Raw genomic sequence first — 17,487 nt, forward strand, 5'->3', positions numbered from 1 at the left:
TGTGTAGACATTTCAGTTCATTATCAAGCAAGTTCAGTTACAAAGACAAGAAATCCTAAAATTCAAGCAAGGTTTAGTTTTAATCTCTGTTACGTAAGATGTTTGCCTTCAGGAGTTCACATAAAAGGGCAATGTATTTTTAACATATGGGACTAAGGAATGCACAGTAGTATAGTTCTGTAGGCAAAACCTAAGAAAACAACAAGAAAGCAAGGTTGTTTGATCTTTCCCCCAAAACAGACTAATTGGACTCCACTGATTTCGTTGAAATAGTGAACTGTCACGTAGACTTGTGTTACCACAGATGGAGATTAAATTAGTCCTATGAAATAACTTTAGTCGCCTTGGCAGAGAATACAAAGGTTTGAGAAAAAACATGTAACCCCCTCCCACCCAAAGTACAAACAAGGGGGTTCCTTTTGCAGCGCAACCTCTCTGTGGCAGTGACAGATCAGCGTTTGTACAGGAACGCTGAAAACACGGACTTCACATTTCACACTAGAATCCTGGGAGAGTTACAATTTCCAAGTCTGTCCCTCAAGAAACTGTCCCCCGTTAGAAACTAGGAAAAAACAAACCTACCTCTTCTATCTCACCATTTTCAAGTGAAGGATGAAGCGTTCTTTTGCAATCAGATGCTGAAAGAGATCTTTTCAACTACCGCGTGGGTTCCCCCCACCCTTGGAATTAGCCCTTGACTGGAGGCAAGAACAAGGTGGAGAAAGAAGTGGTAATACACTTTGACAGGGGACTAAGATACAGGAGAGAAAACATGAGAGAACAGCAGTGAACAAATGTTCATCAGCTTTCTTTATGAATTTTTATTTACTAAAACGTTCCTTGAAGGATTTCAGCATTAAGTTAACACTGTTATTTGTAATCAATAATTGACTCTGTGCTAAAAAAGTAATGAGACCTCTTTGAGATTATTGCACAAAAACCTGGCAGCAAACCATTAATAACCCTTTGAAATGCACATATAGATCAGTTTCTGAAACAGCATTACGGAATGTCTCTAAAGTACAAAATAAATATATTGTTAAAGAATAGAAACTAAATACAATTCTTTTTATTTAAATCAAGTCCAGCAAGAAAATATTTTAATATGGCAAATACCCCAGCACTTGCTGCAAGCATCCATAATCTAGCTATTTCATCACGAGTGTGATCACATTTCCACCCCTCTCCCCAAAAGGTATAACCTTGACAAGAAATGGAAAATACATAAAATAGAATACGAAGCATTTTCTTTTAATATATACTCCCATTTTGGTATTTAATGCTTAATCTATAAATAGACGCTCTCAGACATAAGAATGCTTTGTAACTGTGTTATCATGCTGTTTTAAGATTAAAATATTTTACATGAGTAAGTCCAAAGTAGTTCACTCTTTAATCATACTTCCAGTGAAAAAAAAAATTCTTCTATTTCATTAAGTATCAAAACTGGAATTTGCATTTTATCAGTAAGTGACTATATGCTGATGACTACTTTAAAATATATCTAGTTCACAAAAAGTATTGCTTATCTGAGTGCTAGGTAAATACTATATACAGGTAGTCAAAGAGTAGATGAGAAACGTCATGTAGTGCTACTGTTAAGAAAAGTTTTAGTAGTACAAAAATTTCCAATAATTTATGTCCCAATTTTTTGTGTGTGTGTGCTACCAGGAAAAAATTAAAGGAGATTTAAAAAAAAAAAAATCAAAATACTTATCCCAACTACTCTCAGCTGAAGGAACGAAACCATCTGTTTTTTTTAAAGAGCAACAAAGTATTGCATATAATTAAGATTTTCTACTAATTACAAATTTAATTTAACAAAGTAATATGGAGGCAGCATGTGGTAGATTTAAATTCATACAGTCTGTTAAAGTAACACACAATTGAAAATTATTGCTCTAAAATTCTTAGATTGTTTTAAATCTAACTTCAGCATAGTGCTACATATTGTTCAGTTTTGAAGGCTAAAATTAAGAATTTTTGAATCTCATTTTAACATAAGCAAAGCTCATCTGCACCTTCTCTTAAACCTTTTTAGCAGCATAGTCAGCTTTATAAAGAGAAAAAGGCAAAATATTACCATAATTTACATATTCTAATAATCTTTCCAAGGCATCAAAGGACCCCACTTGAAATTCCTATAACAATTGACAAAAATATATTAACATATACTTGCATTTACACTTTCAAAAATTTGCAGTTAGTACTAAATTGGCCTATGAAGCAGTAGTAAAGTGCAAAATATTTGGTATGGTATCTAGTGATTAGCTTTTGCTTCTGTGGAACACAAATGAGTAAGCCTGGCTCTTCCATTGAGAGATATGGTGTTTGATGGAGGACCAACCTGGAGCCAGAGGGAAAAAAAAAAAAAAAAAAAAAAGAAATATTAACTTTTCAGATACTTGTTACACAGTATTACTTCAAGGAAACAGAAATACCGTTACTTCAGTCAGCATTTTTCTCATGGCAATGGAAGACCTACTATATGATTTCTGAACAAAGCACACATGCTACAAAAGTGGAAATGTAAGAAATTACTTAAACACGTATTTCACGGAATCACGGAATCTTCAGAGTTGGAAGGGACCTCTAGAGATCATCTAGTCCAACTCCCCTGCTAGAGCAGGGTTGCCTAAAGCACATCCCTCAGGGCTGCATCCAGGCGGGTCTTGAAAATCTCCAGAGAAGGGGACTCCACACCCTCCCTGGGCAGCCTGTTCCAGTGCTCTGTCACCCTCACTGTAAAGAAGTTTTTCCGTGTATTTGAACGGAACTTCCTATGTTCTAGCTGGTGCCCATTGCCCCTTGTCCTGTCGCTGGGAACCATTGAAAAGAGCCTGGCTCCGTCCTCCTTAAACCCACCCTTTAGGTACTTGTAAACATTAATCAGGTCCCCCCTCAACCTTCTCTTCTCCAGGCTAAAGAGTCCCAGCTCTTTCAGCCTTTCCTCATAAGGGAGGTGCTCCAGTCCCACAATCATCTTGGTTGCCCTTCGCTGGACTCGCTCCAGTAGTTCCCTGTCCCTCTTGAACTGGGGAGCCCAGAACTGGACACAGTACTCCAGTTGTGGCCTCACCAGTGCAGAGTAGAGCGGGAGAATGACCTCCCTCGACCTACTGGCCACAGTCTTCCCTATGCAGCCCAGGATGCCATTGGCCTTCTTGGCGACAAGGGCACACTGCTGGCTCATGGATAATTTGCTGTCTACCAGGACCCCCAGGTCCTTCTCCTCAGAGCTGCTTCCCAGCATGTCTGCCCCTAACCTATACTGGTGTTTGGCATTCTTCCTTCCCAGGTGCAGGACCCTACACTTGCTTTTGTTGAACCTCATTAGGTTCTTCTCTGCCCAGCTCTCCAGCCTGTCCAGGTCACGCTGGATGGCAGCACGGCCCTCTGGAGTGTCGGCCACCCCTCCCAGCTTGGTATCATCAGCAAACTTGCGGAGGATACACTCTGTCCCCTCATCTAGGTCATTAATGAATATATTGAACAAAATTGGTCCAAGTATTGACCCCTGAGGGACACCACTCGTTACAGGCCTCCAACTGGACTCTGTGCCGCTGATCACAACCCTCTGGGTTCTGTCACTCAGCCAGCTCTCGATCCACCTCACTGTCACCTCGTCTAGCCCATACTTCCTCAGCTTCCTAATGAGGATGTTATGGGAGACAGTGTCAAAAGCCTTGCTAAGGTCAAGGTAGATGACATCTACGGCTCTCCCCTCATCCAGCCAACCCGTTATAACATCATAGAAAGCTATCAGATTGGTCAGGCATGATTTGCCCTTGGTAAATCCATGCTGACCACTTCCAATAACTTCCTGTTCCTCTATGTGTTTGGAGACGACATCCAGAATGAGTCGCTCCATTACCTTCCCAGGGACAGAGGTGAGACTAACCGGCCTGTAGTTCCCTGGGTCCTCCTTCTTGCCTTTTTTGAAGATTGGAGTGACGTTAGCCTTCCTCCAGTCCTCAGGCACCTCTCCTGTTCCCCATGACCTTGCAAAGACAATGGAGAGTGGTCTAGCGATAACATCTGCCAGCTCTCTCAGCACTCGCGGGTGCATCCCGTCAGGGCCCATGGATTTATGAATGTCCAGCTTGGCCAAGTGGTCTCTGACCCGGTCCTCCTCAACTAAGGGAAAATCTTCCTCTCTCCAGACCTTCCCCCTTGCCTCCAGGGTATGGGATGCGTGAGGGACGGCTTTATCAGTGAAGACCGAAGAAAAGAAGGCATTCAGTAACTCTGCCTTCTCTGTGTCTTCCACCACTAGGGCACCCGTCTCATTCATCAGTGGACCTATATTTTCCCTAGTTTTCCTTTTTCTGTTGATATACTGGAAAAATCTCTTCTTGTTATCTTTAACTGCAGTGGCCAAGCTAAGTTCTGATTGAGCTTTAGCCCTTCTAATCTTCCCCCTGCATAGCTTTGTTATATCTTGATAATCCTCATAAGTTGCTAAGCCCCTTTTCCAGAGAATGTAAGCCTTCCTTTTTTTCCTGAGGTCCAGCCAAAGCTCTCTATTTAGCCAGGCCGGCCTTCTTCCCTGTCGGCTCGTCTTTCATCCTATCTAAAAATTCTGTGTATAACTATTCAAAATGGGCATAAGTTTTAGTCCCTCTCCAGACCTGGTTGCAAAGAAATACTTGAAAAAAACATCACTAAACCAAACACTTTTTATTAAATATTGAATAGACATGACCTCTAACAAAAGCTTCTAACGCTTCCTTATACCATGGTAATGTTTCTGCTATCAGGAGCAAACTATAACTTCTAGGATAGATAGCAAAGACCTGGTTTTCAGGGGAGTTGCATAAACCAACAACTCCAACTGGAGTTAATGGGAGCTGTGGAGGCTCCACAGCCACGTGAACCACACAGCACAGCACACAGTTTACTAAGCACAATGAAAACATTCTGAAGAGAAAAATGGTTAAAAAGAAACCTCACTTGACCCATTTTAGGTTAGTAATTACTGAGGGCCCTACTGAACAGAAAGAACCAGCAATACAAAAGGCCACAGATCTCAGCATTGCATACTCACAACATATTAAGTAAAATGGGACAAAAATAAAGAATTTGGCCAGTGGTGCCAGCATTTTATTTTTTTAACGATTCCCTCACAGAGCTGAAAGAAGGGGAAGTATGGTAAGCAGTAAAAAGAGAAGTAAGCACCTGACAAGCCTCTTTCACAATTCAAATGGATCAGGTTATTGCTCCTTTTACTGGGTGCAGCACGAGAGTGGAAGCTAGGAGGTGCATGCATTTAAAAAGTCCTTTCAATATTGGAAGTCGCTTTTGGGTGCTAATAAGTTATTGATATGAAATGCTTCCTTCTCTGTCCTACTACTGCCAATGCTCCACGTTAAACATCAAATGAGACCATGTTTTCATTAAATTTGCCATAGGCCAAAACCCCTCTCTTTGTGCTGTCAGACACACCTGTACCACAGCATGCGTGTTCTGGGTAAGAGCGAAAAGAACAGCGTGTACAATTTTATGTTTGGCAAAATTTCAGTGGGTTCTTCTTTGCATTTTGTGTGTGTGTGTGTGTGTGTGTGTGTGTGTGTGTGTGTGTGTGTGCGCGCGCGCGCTTCGGGGTTGGTTTTTTTTTTTGAAGCCCGTTTCAGGTTTCTGTGTTGCAGAATGCTTTTCTTTATGCTTACAGCATCTTCGTTATTATAGTTTTTCCTTAAAAAGTATAGCCCTCGTCTCACCCCAGCCTCAACAGATACGATACTGAGAAAGAACATCTCCCACCCACAGCAGAGAAAGGGACGGGAGGGGAAGGGGACTTTGAATCATCATCTCTTTTTCGCCATGCCATTCTTGTACCTAGACTGAGAAAGACTATATGGGTCAAATGTACCCCAAGAACATTTCTATTAGAAAAGAATGAATAACCACATAATGAAGTTTTTCTTTGTTTTCTTTCTAGTAGAAATAGACTTCTTGAATTTTGAAAGGCACATTATGAATTTTATTTTTTAAAACAGTTACAAGCTACTGTGCCAACAGCCATGCCTATGCATATTTCCCATAGAATCATAAAACACAGTTCACACACTATGCAAAATAAATGAAGTTCAGAATGTAATTATGCATTGGAAGGAAAAAAAAAACACCTTAATAAAAATACATGCAAACAAAATCTATATAATATTTCTGGTTGAACGGATAGATTTGACCCCTAAGTGACTCTGAAGAGTACAGCATTTGCTTAATCTTCTCCTGGTTTTGAAGCGGCTGTGGTTAGCGACATGGAGTTAGAAGTAATACTCCGGTGCATTATGTACCACTTTTACTGACTAGAGGTCAAAAACTACTTGAGCGTGATTGTAACCTTTCCAGGAAACTGAATCTTCCCATTCAATGAAGAAATGATGGGAGTTCTGCAAGTCTCAGAGAGGCTGTTGCAGCACTACACTGAAACAAAGCCTTACACATGAAATGGAATGTTCTAATATCTGACCATCCACTGGCAGATTTTGACCCTAGGGAATCAAAGACTTCCATAAAAACAAAAAGAGACCCCTCACATCCGCCCACTACACATCATTTGCGTCTTTCAAGTTTCAAGTGGAAAAGGGAAGAGAAACAAAAACTACTGGATTTCTTTAACCTTCTGCAATGAGAAATTATTCCTCTATACAGAATGCAAAATACTAATGCTGGGTCAAGAAAGCTTTGTGTCAGACTACCATTAAATTGTCTGGTTACACATTTAAAACAATATAGATTTTTAAAGTGTGCAATACTTTACCCAATGAGAGAAGTACAGGTGAATTTGAGGGGAAAGAAAAATTAAGCCACAGTTTTAACCTGAGAGGGTGGGGGACAGTCCTACCAGGGCCGTTGACAAAACATTGAGAAATATCTTACTAATGATACCAAACAGCAGCAGGAGGTTTGAAGTATATGCGAGAAGAATTAAGGACCTGATAGAGCCTAATAAATAGAAAAATACAATCTTCAGAACTTCTGTGTTTCCTGCCTGCAAAAGACTGCAGCTACTGCGGGTCTAGGGTGAAGCTGCTAGAATGTGTCTGCAACCATACCACTTCAAACCATCTAAACACAAACAAATAATTGACTATATTCCTGATTTTATGAAAGAGATACTTAATTGATAACGTAGAGATTTCTAATTCATTTCAGGAATCTTTCTGATTGGATGTGTACCATTTGAAAATATGGACATAAGCAGCTTTGCACATGCATTCACCAGTTTATTCTGCAAAACCAAACTCTCTTCCCCACCTCCCTTCCCACGGTTAAGAGACCTCCCAGCAGCACTTTGTGCCAAAGCTAACTGCGTTCAGTGTCAGGCATTAATATGGTAATTTTGAAGGAAGTACCACGAGTTCATTGTTATGGATGCAATGATGAAAACTCACCCTTTTCAATTTGGCAGCAGCTTCTCCAGAGCGGATGGCAGCCAGCAAGCTCTGGTGGATCTGTTCTGGGTCAGAACGCTGGAATGTCATCGCGGTTTGTTTCTTAGTGACAGGGGGTGGGTGGTCAGTGGAAGCACCTGACTGCGCCTGACTCTTCTGCTCACTATTCACATTGGTGCCTTTCTATAAAGGAAGGAAGTGGGAGGAAAAGCCAAACAACACCTTTTAACATGAATTAGTCATAAATGGAAAACTAAGTCAACTGGCACAAGGTTGCATAGCAAACTGCCACTGTTGTAGCGTTTGCATCATTGAGTATTTCAGAGATCAGCCACATTTCCACTACAGCACATAGTTTCTCCCTCAGCTAACTATGCTGGCAAAATTTTATCCCCCCGTTCAAGGGGGGATTGTTTGTGCCATGATCACTTGAAGCCAAACTGATCACACTGCTCAGAATTAAATTTAAGAAATCAACACACGGAACCATAAAGGACAAATCATAAGTACTCCGAACATAAAAATACATATACACAGTATAAATGATTCTATTTAATTTGTGTTCAGTTTTTGTCCCTGCTATACAGAAAAGATGTGGACAGGCTGGAGAGGGTCCAGAGAAGGGTCACCAAGATGATCAAAGGCCTGAGAAGCCTGCATATGGGAAAAGGCTGAGAGAATTTGCTTTGTTCAGCCCTGAGAAAAGAGGGTTTAGGGGAGACCTTATCACCATGTTCCGGTATTTAAAGCGTGGCTACAAAGAAGATGGAGACTCCCTTTTCACAAGGAATCACATGGAAAAAACAAGGGGTGATGGGTAGAAGTTACTCCTGGGGAGATTCCAATTAGACACAAGAGGAAAATTTATTCCAGTGGCTGATCTCATTGTGAGAATCTCCCCAGAGAAGTGGTGGATTCCTCATCATTGGACACTGTTAAGATTCAGCTGGACAGGCTGCTGGGCCATCTTGTCTAGACCGTGCTTTTGCCAAGAAAGGTTGGACCAGATGATCCTTGAAGTCCCTTCCAACATGGTGTTCTATGATTCTATGAATTTACTGTTCTTCGAAGTAGGGGATGCTAATTATGGCAAGAAATAATTATTTCCAATAATTTGAATGAGGCTTTTTCACTTTAACATTCCCTGTAATCCTGTATGTCATTATGATGCTGTGCTACTGCTGGACACCACGAGGTGTTTACCACTGTATGAATACAGCTCTTTCTGATCAGGGAGAAGTTCAGAAACGAGCCTCTAGACTAATCACACTAGATGACAGTGGATCAACAGTCAACCAATGTTAGAAATAAAGCTTACCTCATCCATTGGACTATTTTGTGACCCCACTGTTACGGTCTGTAAGGAAGGGTTGTTCACTCGAGGCACAGAGGTAGCTGAGGGGAATTCAGCTGTCGAAGAGGCAGAGGAGAGTTCCGCAGGGAATTCCTCTCTCGGTGCCTGGCTAGTGATTGTACGTGTCTTATTGAATGATTGTGACCTTTTGACTGCGGATGAGACAGCAAGAGCAAAAGGAGATGGTCTCGAACTGGAATACGGCTTTGGAACTGCAAAATTTCTTAGAGTTCTTAGGTTCAATGGTGCTGATGGACAGGAGGGAAAACTTGAAGGTTTATTGGTTTGAACAGAAGTGGAGGATTCAATTTTTTTTCCATCATCAACTTTTTCATAATTTGCTGAAGGACAGGAAGTACTTGTTTTATGTAAAGGTAAAGAAGGTGGATCAGGTGATGAGATGTTTTTTCCCATCTCTGTATTTTTAGATTCATTTTGAATGGAATTAGGAGCACAAATGGTACTTCTGGCAACTGCAGATGTCACATAATGACTTGAAGCTCTTCGTTGCATCTGCAGATAAAAAGAGCTAGGCTTTGTTGTAGGACTTAATGCATTTGACTTGTCCTGAGTCTCAGAAGAAGCACTTGTATTACCCAAGCTCAGCACCAGAGGGACACGCTGTTTGGAAGACACTGTTTCCGTCCGATTGCTCTCAGTAGTAATCTCAGCTCCAGACGTCACAACACGTTCAGAAATGCTGTTCGCTCTGTGCAGCAGATCATTTGCCGCTGCAGGTTCATTTTGTGAACCAGTCTGTAAATGACCCACACTTTTTGGAAGATGAGGAATTTCAGCTTGCACTATGAATTCTCTGGGGTCTTCACGCTTCAGAGAGTTTTCCAAAGTAGATACCTCTTGATCCTTATAATTTGATGGAATTTCTGACTCCCAGCTCTTCATTATTTCTAAGGATTTTGGAGGCACTATTTTATAAGTAGTCATTCCAATTTTTGGTATGTAATCTCTTGTAATTTCATTAGCGGGTTTGGGCTTAGGTTTGGTGTCCTGTCTATAAAGAGGGTAAGCTTTTACAGGAGAGCCATCTGGAGTTTTTGCAGTTGTTTCTGGTGAAGCAAAATTACTGCCGTTTACACAAATGTCACTCTGATCTTTCATGGGAATTACTTTTTCATGGGTAACTTCTTGTTTCTCAAGTTTTTGTTCTGTTGAAGTATCTTCATCCTCTTGTATTCCGTGCATCACTTGAAGAAGGGGGTTGTTTGTATCTGTATTGTGTTTTGGGACCAGTCCTCCGAATGTGGATGATTCACAATCTTGAGGAACAATAATTTCTTTTTGTGTAGTCCTTCCCAAACTGCTATCCAATGGACCTGTCTGGATTGCAACATCCTGAGTTTTTACTGTGTCCAAGCTGGTTTGATTTGTTTTCTGATCTTGCTTTTCTGGAATCAGTTGAGGATAAGTCCTATGACTTACAGAGAGGTCATTTTTACATGCCTGGCAGTTTGATAGTCTGTCAGCTTCAAGCTTCTTATTTTCTCTAAAATCTACTGTTTTAATTTCGGCTGTCTGAAGTTCTTTCCCTTCTTCTGTTGTTGGAAGGAATTTTGTATCACTGTGATCTTTAAGTTAAAGAGAGATTCCAAAATTAATACAAATACCAAAAGGATTCCACCTTCCCCCTTACATCATGAAGCCCCACATCCAATGTAGTTAACTACAAGAACTGGCTCCTCACTGGTATTAAAGTTTTCCTTAACACTTACTTTTAAAGGCTATTTAAAGATATATTTTACTAATATTGCCAAATAATAGTATTCTAACTCAGGTATTCTTCCTTAATTAACAAGCTACTGGTGCCATGCATCAACTTAATAGAAAAATCTATTCTAGAATCATTTAAAAAGTGCTAATGAATTTCAGTTGATTATATAGGCATCAGTGACTCAAGAGCTCAAGGACTATTGAATATTAAGTTAGATACAATTTTTATTTAGTTCCACGCTTTTGTGGCTTCTGATCTTTAGTTTTAATATTACAAATGTTATTTGTCAACTATACCTTATGTATTTGTACAGGAGAACAACTGGAAAACATATGGACAAATACAATTTTCCAACTCTATTTTTCCAACTGTTTAGCAGGTCTAATAATTCCATTTTCTGCCCCTGGACTAAACACATGTAGATCTCTCCAAAACACAGGAATATTTCAGTCAAATTGTTTTAAATACAATATTGGGAAAAACTGAATTCTTTAGGAAAAATAATGTGGGGTGGTATTTTGGGAAAAAAAAAAAAGGACAGACGAAAGTTTCCCCTAATTTCAAGTATGTTATAAAACTTATGTCACATATAAACAGGACTCACGCAGTATGTTGTTATGATTTATAAACAGAGGTATACTGAATATAAAAGATTATGGAAGGCCTAGTATATAGATCTGAAAATCAGTGCCACAAAAGGGTGAAATAAATTAGTCAGGTCACTAAATCCACAGAAAAATTTATGATCCGTTAGATGCACAGGATGTCGTCATTTCTTTTCAAATCAGCGTATCACTTTGTTCTATTTGTATTTAAAAATATTTGCATTTTCATGCAAAAAACTCATGCTAATTTCAGAAGCAAAGAACAACCGATGGCCTTTCCACCCGTACTGCCCTACAACAGTGTGGTGCAGACTTGACTACTGCTATAGGAAGTAATTAAAAAAAAAAAAATATTAAAAATGAAAAGCTAAAAAAACAAAACTGCAGTCAATTCTTGTCACCTCATCTCAAAGAGGATACACCAGAGCAGGAGAAAGTATAAAAAAAATAATCGGATGATAGCAATTCAAGAGTTGACTGTATTTTCTTTTTTCTTTTTTTTTTTTGACAGGAACAGAGAAGTTCTCTTCAGCCTTGTTTTGCAGTATTAAAAATGAGTGGGAACTACTCACCGTCGTTTTTATTTTGATCCAAAATTCTGAGCTTCCTGTCTTTTTCAAATGCAGCTTGCTCGCTGCTCATGTTAGTCTGTAGTCCTCTGCAAAGCACAACAGTTCATTAAATATGCTGGTATCATTCATTTCAGTAAACACAAGAAACGATGCAAGAGAACTGGCAACATTCTCCAAACACAGATGGACAAAATAGAATCACTCTGCCAAACACTGGAGTACTCAAGAGAATAGATTATTTTGTTTTTTTAAAAACAAGAGGAAACGCTGCTATGCTATTTTACCGAAATGACATGCAGCTTCACTCTCCTCTGTGTAAGCAGATGATCAGTTTTCCTTTCCTTTCTTCCCCTCCTTTTGTTTACTCCTGCAGTTTGAACAAGCCCCTTCCCAGTAACAACTCAGTTTCAGCGCAGCCACAAAGGTGATGGTTTATCATTTGTGTAACAGTGTTCCTAGCGTGAAGCGTTCTGACACCCCCGATATTTAAAACGTATCCTTGATTTTCACCCCAACATGATGCAGAGGAAGCTGCATGAGACACCAACTGCATATGAACGCATGAACTGAGCAGTACGGACTTTTCAACACAGTAATGAAAACTTTTCTGTCCCTTTGGAGAAATGTCTTGAGAACAACAAAGAAATAGGCATCAAGCATGTTACTTGCATACTAAACATTTTGCAAACGCATACAATTCCTGTTCTCAGATCACGGTGGACAAGAGAACCGCACAAATGCTGCAAAACCCCCTCATCTTTTTTTGGGGAATATTAAGTACTTGACTTAAAAAGGTAAATGAAAAAGGCCAAAATACTTAAAAATTTCTCTTTTAAAAACATTATTAGAACTTCAAACTTACATCTCTGTTTAAGATACTTGCATTTTCTGTAGTTACAGATACTGGCATTATGAAGATTCCAATTCATTTGCCACTTCAAATGTATTAGTTGTCAGGAATCAGTGCCTTAAGTGGAAACATCTGCTTTGAATCATTTAAAATTACAAATTTCTCAATAACCATCCATCCTCATGTTGCTTGTACAGTCCAAAGTATACGGTAAGTGTCCAATAAACCACTGACCAGGAGCATATGCTCTCAAAATTATCATTGGAAGAAAGTTAAAGCTCAGTCCTGCACTCTGTACTCTTGCTTATCTCCATTCCCTTGAACACAGCTGACCGAACTACAAGTATTCACAACAGGCTGAACTGTTTTAAAAAAACAAAACCCAAGAGCCACAGAACACCACAGAATATCATTATAGAAATCAGGGGTTTGACTGGAATATTACACGTATCCCTGGTTTGATTAAAACACGTTTCCTCAAAGTAACTAGTTCTTATATAAAAGATCTGAAATATCAAATGATAATGATACTCACCAGAATTATAGGCCATGAAAGGCTATTACAAGTTAGCGGGGGAAAAAAGAAACACCCCCGGACAATTGGCTACACTGACCCAATAACACAAGCCTGGTAATTTGCAAGTTCAAGACAACTTAAAAATAACATTAGGCTGATCCTCCTCCTCGTAGCCCCTCACAGAGCAGACACACCCAAGCAACTGGCACAGTATTTGTCAGGACAGAGCACCAGAGATTTTTGCAAAGCCCCCTTTGGCCTTGGACTGACAAAAAAGACCCTTGAAAAACAAGTCAAAGCTCTCCATACTACCTTGAAAGCTCTTGGCTGCATTTTGGCTTCAGTACAATAATTGAAATAGTTCTTTCAATTTAAATTGGGAACAGTAGCCAGTTTAGTTGCCCCAGGGAACAGAGAAATAGTGAATTACATTAACACAATGGGACTTCTCTGGACAATCAACATTTATTTCAAGCAGGCACTAACTCATGTTGGAAACCTGCTGAGTCAGGTAGTTTAACAAACATGCTGAAGGGCAAAGGTACAGCATCACCAGAAGGGAAAAAGAGCAGTTAAGAAAACTAATGTGTTTATTCTTTAAAAAGGAAGAATTAACTTGTTTTCCTGAGAGCAGATGGATCGAGACAGGTCAAGACAACTGGCTAGCACATAAGGAAAAGACAAAAGAAAAATTAAAACCAAATCAAATACACAAGCAACAGATAACTGTGCTCAGAACAGAAATGGCTGATCTACCTGGTTTTCCCCAACTGTAAGAATGAATTTGTACATTTTCATTTAACTAATCAATTCAATTTATTTTTTTTTGCAGCATATTGCTCTAGCAAATACGCTGGGTATTTTAGAGACAGGTTCAGCTTTTCTGGGGTCCAGCTGTTTGAGTAGTAAGGAAAGTGAGGCTTAAACAGAATAGCCTGCAGAACACTGTCATTTTTGCTGAAAAGCTGCATGAATTACTGTGCACAGAAGAGTTCTACGATGAAAGCTAAGCATATTAAGCTCATTCCTCTCTCACAATTCTCTATTCTGTGCTCCACAATGAAACAGCACTCTACGTTTTATTTGCCTCCCCCATTCCCTCCCCAATGCTCCTTTCTTTGTCACAAAACGTACTTACTTGCCATCTGTGCTCATATTTTCTTGTTTTTCTTCCTTGAAGCTTTGCGAGTTGTCTACAGAAACACTGCCAGGAACTGGAGCTGATGAAGCACGATTATTTTTTTCGGTTTCCAGTGGTAGCTCAGCGGAGCTCAAGGCTGCAGGAACCGCTCCTGCTGTCCCGAGAGGGGTATTTGCACTTTCACTGTCCTCTGTCTGTTGCACGCTCATTTCTTCCCTTTCATCAATTTCTTCCAGGTTGTATTCTGTGCTCCTTACAACTACATTCTCAGAAAGAGGGGGGAAAAGAAAGAAAAAAAAAAAAAAAAGAACAAAATGAAACAACCCACAAACCTCAATGCAGGGTATAGATACACAGGGACTGTGAAATCAGACTAAGTAATTCGAAGGAAAACTCAGGAGACTTTTCTTCATATTCGGGGGGGGGGAACAACTACCCAAAAAACCCCACAATTAATTCAGAGTTTTAACTTCACAGTATTTTCTAGTTCTTTCCAATTCTCTCTTTTTACATGTGAGAATACACTCATCACCATGCCACTGTCCGTTTCTGTAACTGCATAACGTTTTCCTTGTTTAACACAAGTACTGGATTAGGACAGATCAAAATATAGTTAACAATATAATAATCCGAAATTTCACGGAGGCAGTTTATTTTACCCAGATTTCTTAATACTTCCATTAGCTCTCCAACGAGGTTTAAAACACACGTTCCTTTAGATCAGATATCCTTTTATCTCTGACATACCCACATCACACACAGACTAAAGAGTAAACCAAATCTCAATTTTGCCCACGGTTTGAACAAGTTTGCTCACCATCAAAAATTTCCCATAATTATCCTGTGTATTAAAACATAGTTATATGTATCTTGCGCAGTACCCTGTATTACAGTAGAAGTGGACAAAAATAAAGTACATAGGAAAATGTTAATCCATAAAAATGGTATAAATTTTCAGCTAAAGCATAGTTGAACTAAAAGGTTTAGTTACTGGATTAGAACGCACATAATTCAGCATACCTGAAGTTAAACTAATAAATCCACTTATTTTGATTTTCAGAGGGACTAACCATCTCTAGCTTCACTCCCTGCCAGTACTCTTCCTACAACAAGACGATGATTCACATTTTTCAAATATTAGTAAGTAAACCATACAATTAACGTCTTGGCTTTGCAACTTGTGTTCTATAACATAAAGACAAGAGTAATTCTGTCTATATAGCGCAATATGGTGCCATGGAAGGCTACAGGCAACAACTGTAGCCCTATAAGCAGCGCGCTCTGCCTGACCTGCCCAGGGTATACCTGCCAGCTCTGCACACACCAATACCTGTTAGGCACGGGCCTTGCACTTGGGCAATTAGGTTTCAGACTTTTCTAAGTTGTATTAGTAAATTTCTAAGCGTAAACCAAGGCTAACAATGAAAACAAAATACTGGCTTAAAACAAGCAATACTGGAAAGTAACAGATCCCAGAGTATGAAAAAAATCTTAGATTCACTTCTTTTGGTACAGACTGGTATCCTACAATGCTTCCAGTACTTCTAGAGAAGTACAATGTTATAGAAACATGAGAGGACTGTAGATATCGGGAAGAGTCTCGGTACAGAACAGAAACTTTGACTTTTCCAATAGGGTCACTAGTTTAGAGTTCAGTAATACCAAAGTTACTCATTCACAGTTACAGAGCAACTACAAAAGCCAAACATTTTACTATTTAATTCTAGCTTTTTGTATTGTGTACGGTATTTTTGTATTTTGTAGTTACATGTTAAGTAATGTGGTCAACATGTGTCATAGCTCTGAATGCAGAGGTGATTTAGATCCCCACGGAAAGAGGGGCATGACTGCAAAGTAGCGCAGGAGGGCTCCTTCCATGTGATTTAAGCACAGGTACATACCAATATGCCACACTGGTATTAAGAAGACTCCTTAAGAATTTACTATTAGTAAGGGCCTTCTCTTCCTTCCCCCACACCCCAACCTGCTGAGACTATTCCACAGCCCACAACCATCTCTCAAGATCACTGTCTCCTTCACGGATGAGAACTATTATGGGCCTGAGCCATCAGCAGCTGAAGGAACAAAGACTAAGACCTTCAATCTAAATACTCTGTGGAAACCTGAATTATACAACAAAGCACAGCCAGGACTTCTGACAAGACAAATGGAAGCATTCTGGAGTTGCAATGGCTTTGTGCCCAGGCACTGCTGTCATCTCTGTTGCTTTTCCTCTGGAGAGAAGTATAACAAAGGCTGAGTTGTATCTATACTGATGGGATGGAAACTTAGCTTGGGTTGGTAGGAGACATTGCTGACATTCCTGCTATGTGAAAGTCTGTCCTTTGCTGAGCTAGGAACCCTTCCGAGCTTCGGAGTGGGCTAACCTGACCTACAAATGCAGGATACCAAACAAAAACGACCCTCACACTTTTTCCAAAGTGCTCTACTTCATTTGTCAGCATAATACCAGCCTTGCTTGAAGCTAATTTCAACTTGGGGGTTTTCATCTGTTACTGGATCTCATTCCAGACCTGGGCCATCACTGCAGCAGAATCAAGTCTGAGTGCATGTGATAGAACATTTAACAGCCATCCTTCACTTACACCATGCAGTTAACTCCCCACAGGAACAGTTCCGATTTTATGACTTGTTTCCAAACCCTCAGTTTAAGAGTTTTGATATGCAACATACCACTAGGAAGTACTTATGGCAATACTAGCTACATACTGTTGCCTTATTGCTTATATACTCTATGTGTAAGTCCATATATAATATAAATTGCATTTTTGTCTGTGTATAACTTATTCTCCATGAACATTAGTCACCGGGTTTTAATCAGCCCTAAAAGAACACTGTTAAAACCTACAGGATGACATTGTGAAGACATACCTGATAAGAGGACTGACATACCAACTGCAAGACTCCTTTTGGGTCAGTGAGAATACTCTTTGCACAGCAGCGAACAGGCTGACACTGCTCTGAGCCATTAGTCTTGCCAGCACCAAAGCCAGAAAGCCCGACTACATCATGCAAATCTGCCAGTGTTTTTGCTCTTGACTCTATAGTCCTTAACAAGTTTCTTAAGAGATACTGTAACCAAGAAGATGATATCAAGGGATTTGTTTGATGGGAAATTATTAAAAAAATCTGTAATTTTTAAATGATTTCTTTTAAACATCATTTCACCCTCTTCCCTAGAAAAAAAGACTGAGCATTAATTAAACTTTGGGAAGAGGAACAAAAATCATAATTGAGAAAAAAAGTTGTTGTTTATAATCCCAAATGTTCAAATTAATTCTCTGTCAATGTTTATTCT

At 39.6% G+C, this 17,487-nt stretch overlaps 1 protein-coding gene across 7 annotated transcripts in view; it reads right to left on the reverse strand.

Annotated features, from left to right (window-relative positions):
• Positions 1-806: 806 nt before the first annotated feature.
• COBLL1 (cordon-bleu WH2 repeat protein like 1) overlaps positions 807-17,487 on the reverse strand; it is a 93,108-nt gene continuing 76,427 nt past the window's right edge. For all 7 annotated transcript variants that reach the window (XM_054208866.1, XM_054208861.1, XM_054208862.1 and 4 more), the window contains 5 exons: positions 14,166-14,427; positions 11,661-11,746; positions 8,719-10,340; positions 7,401-7,583; positions 807-2,347 (listed from right to left, as the gene is read on the reverse strand). In XM_054208866.1, the coding sequence (XP_054064841.1) occupies positions 2,261-2,347; positions 7,401-7,583; positions 8,719-10,340; positions 11,661-11,746; positions 14,166-14,427 (2,240 nt within the window). In that variant the 3' untranslated portion in view covers positions 807-2,260. The remainder of the gene's footprint in view (positions 2,348-7,400; positions 7,584-8,718; positions 10,341-11,660; positions 11,747-14,165; positions 14,428-17,487) is intronic.

This window comes from Rissa tridactyla, chromosome 7, assembly GCF_028500815.1.
Source record: "Rissa tridactyla isolate bRisTri1 chromosome 7, bRisTri1.patW.cur.20221130, whole genome shotgun sequence".
NCBI classification, from domain to species: Eukaryota; Metazoa; Chordata; class Aves; order Charadriiformes; family Laridae; genus Rissa; species Rissa tridactyla.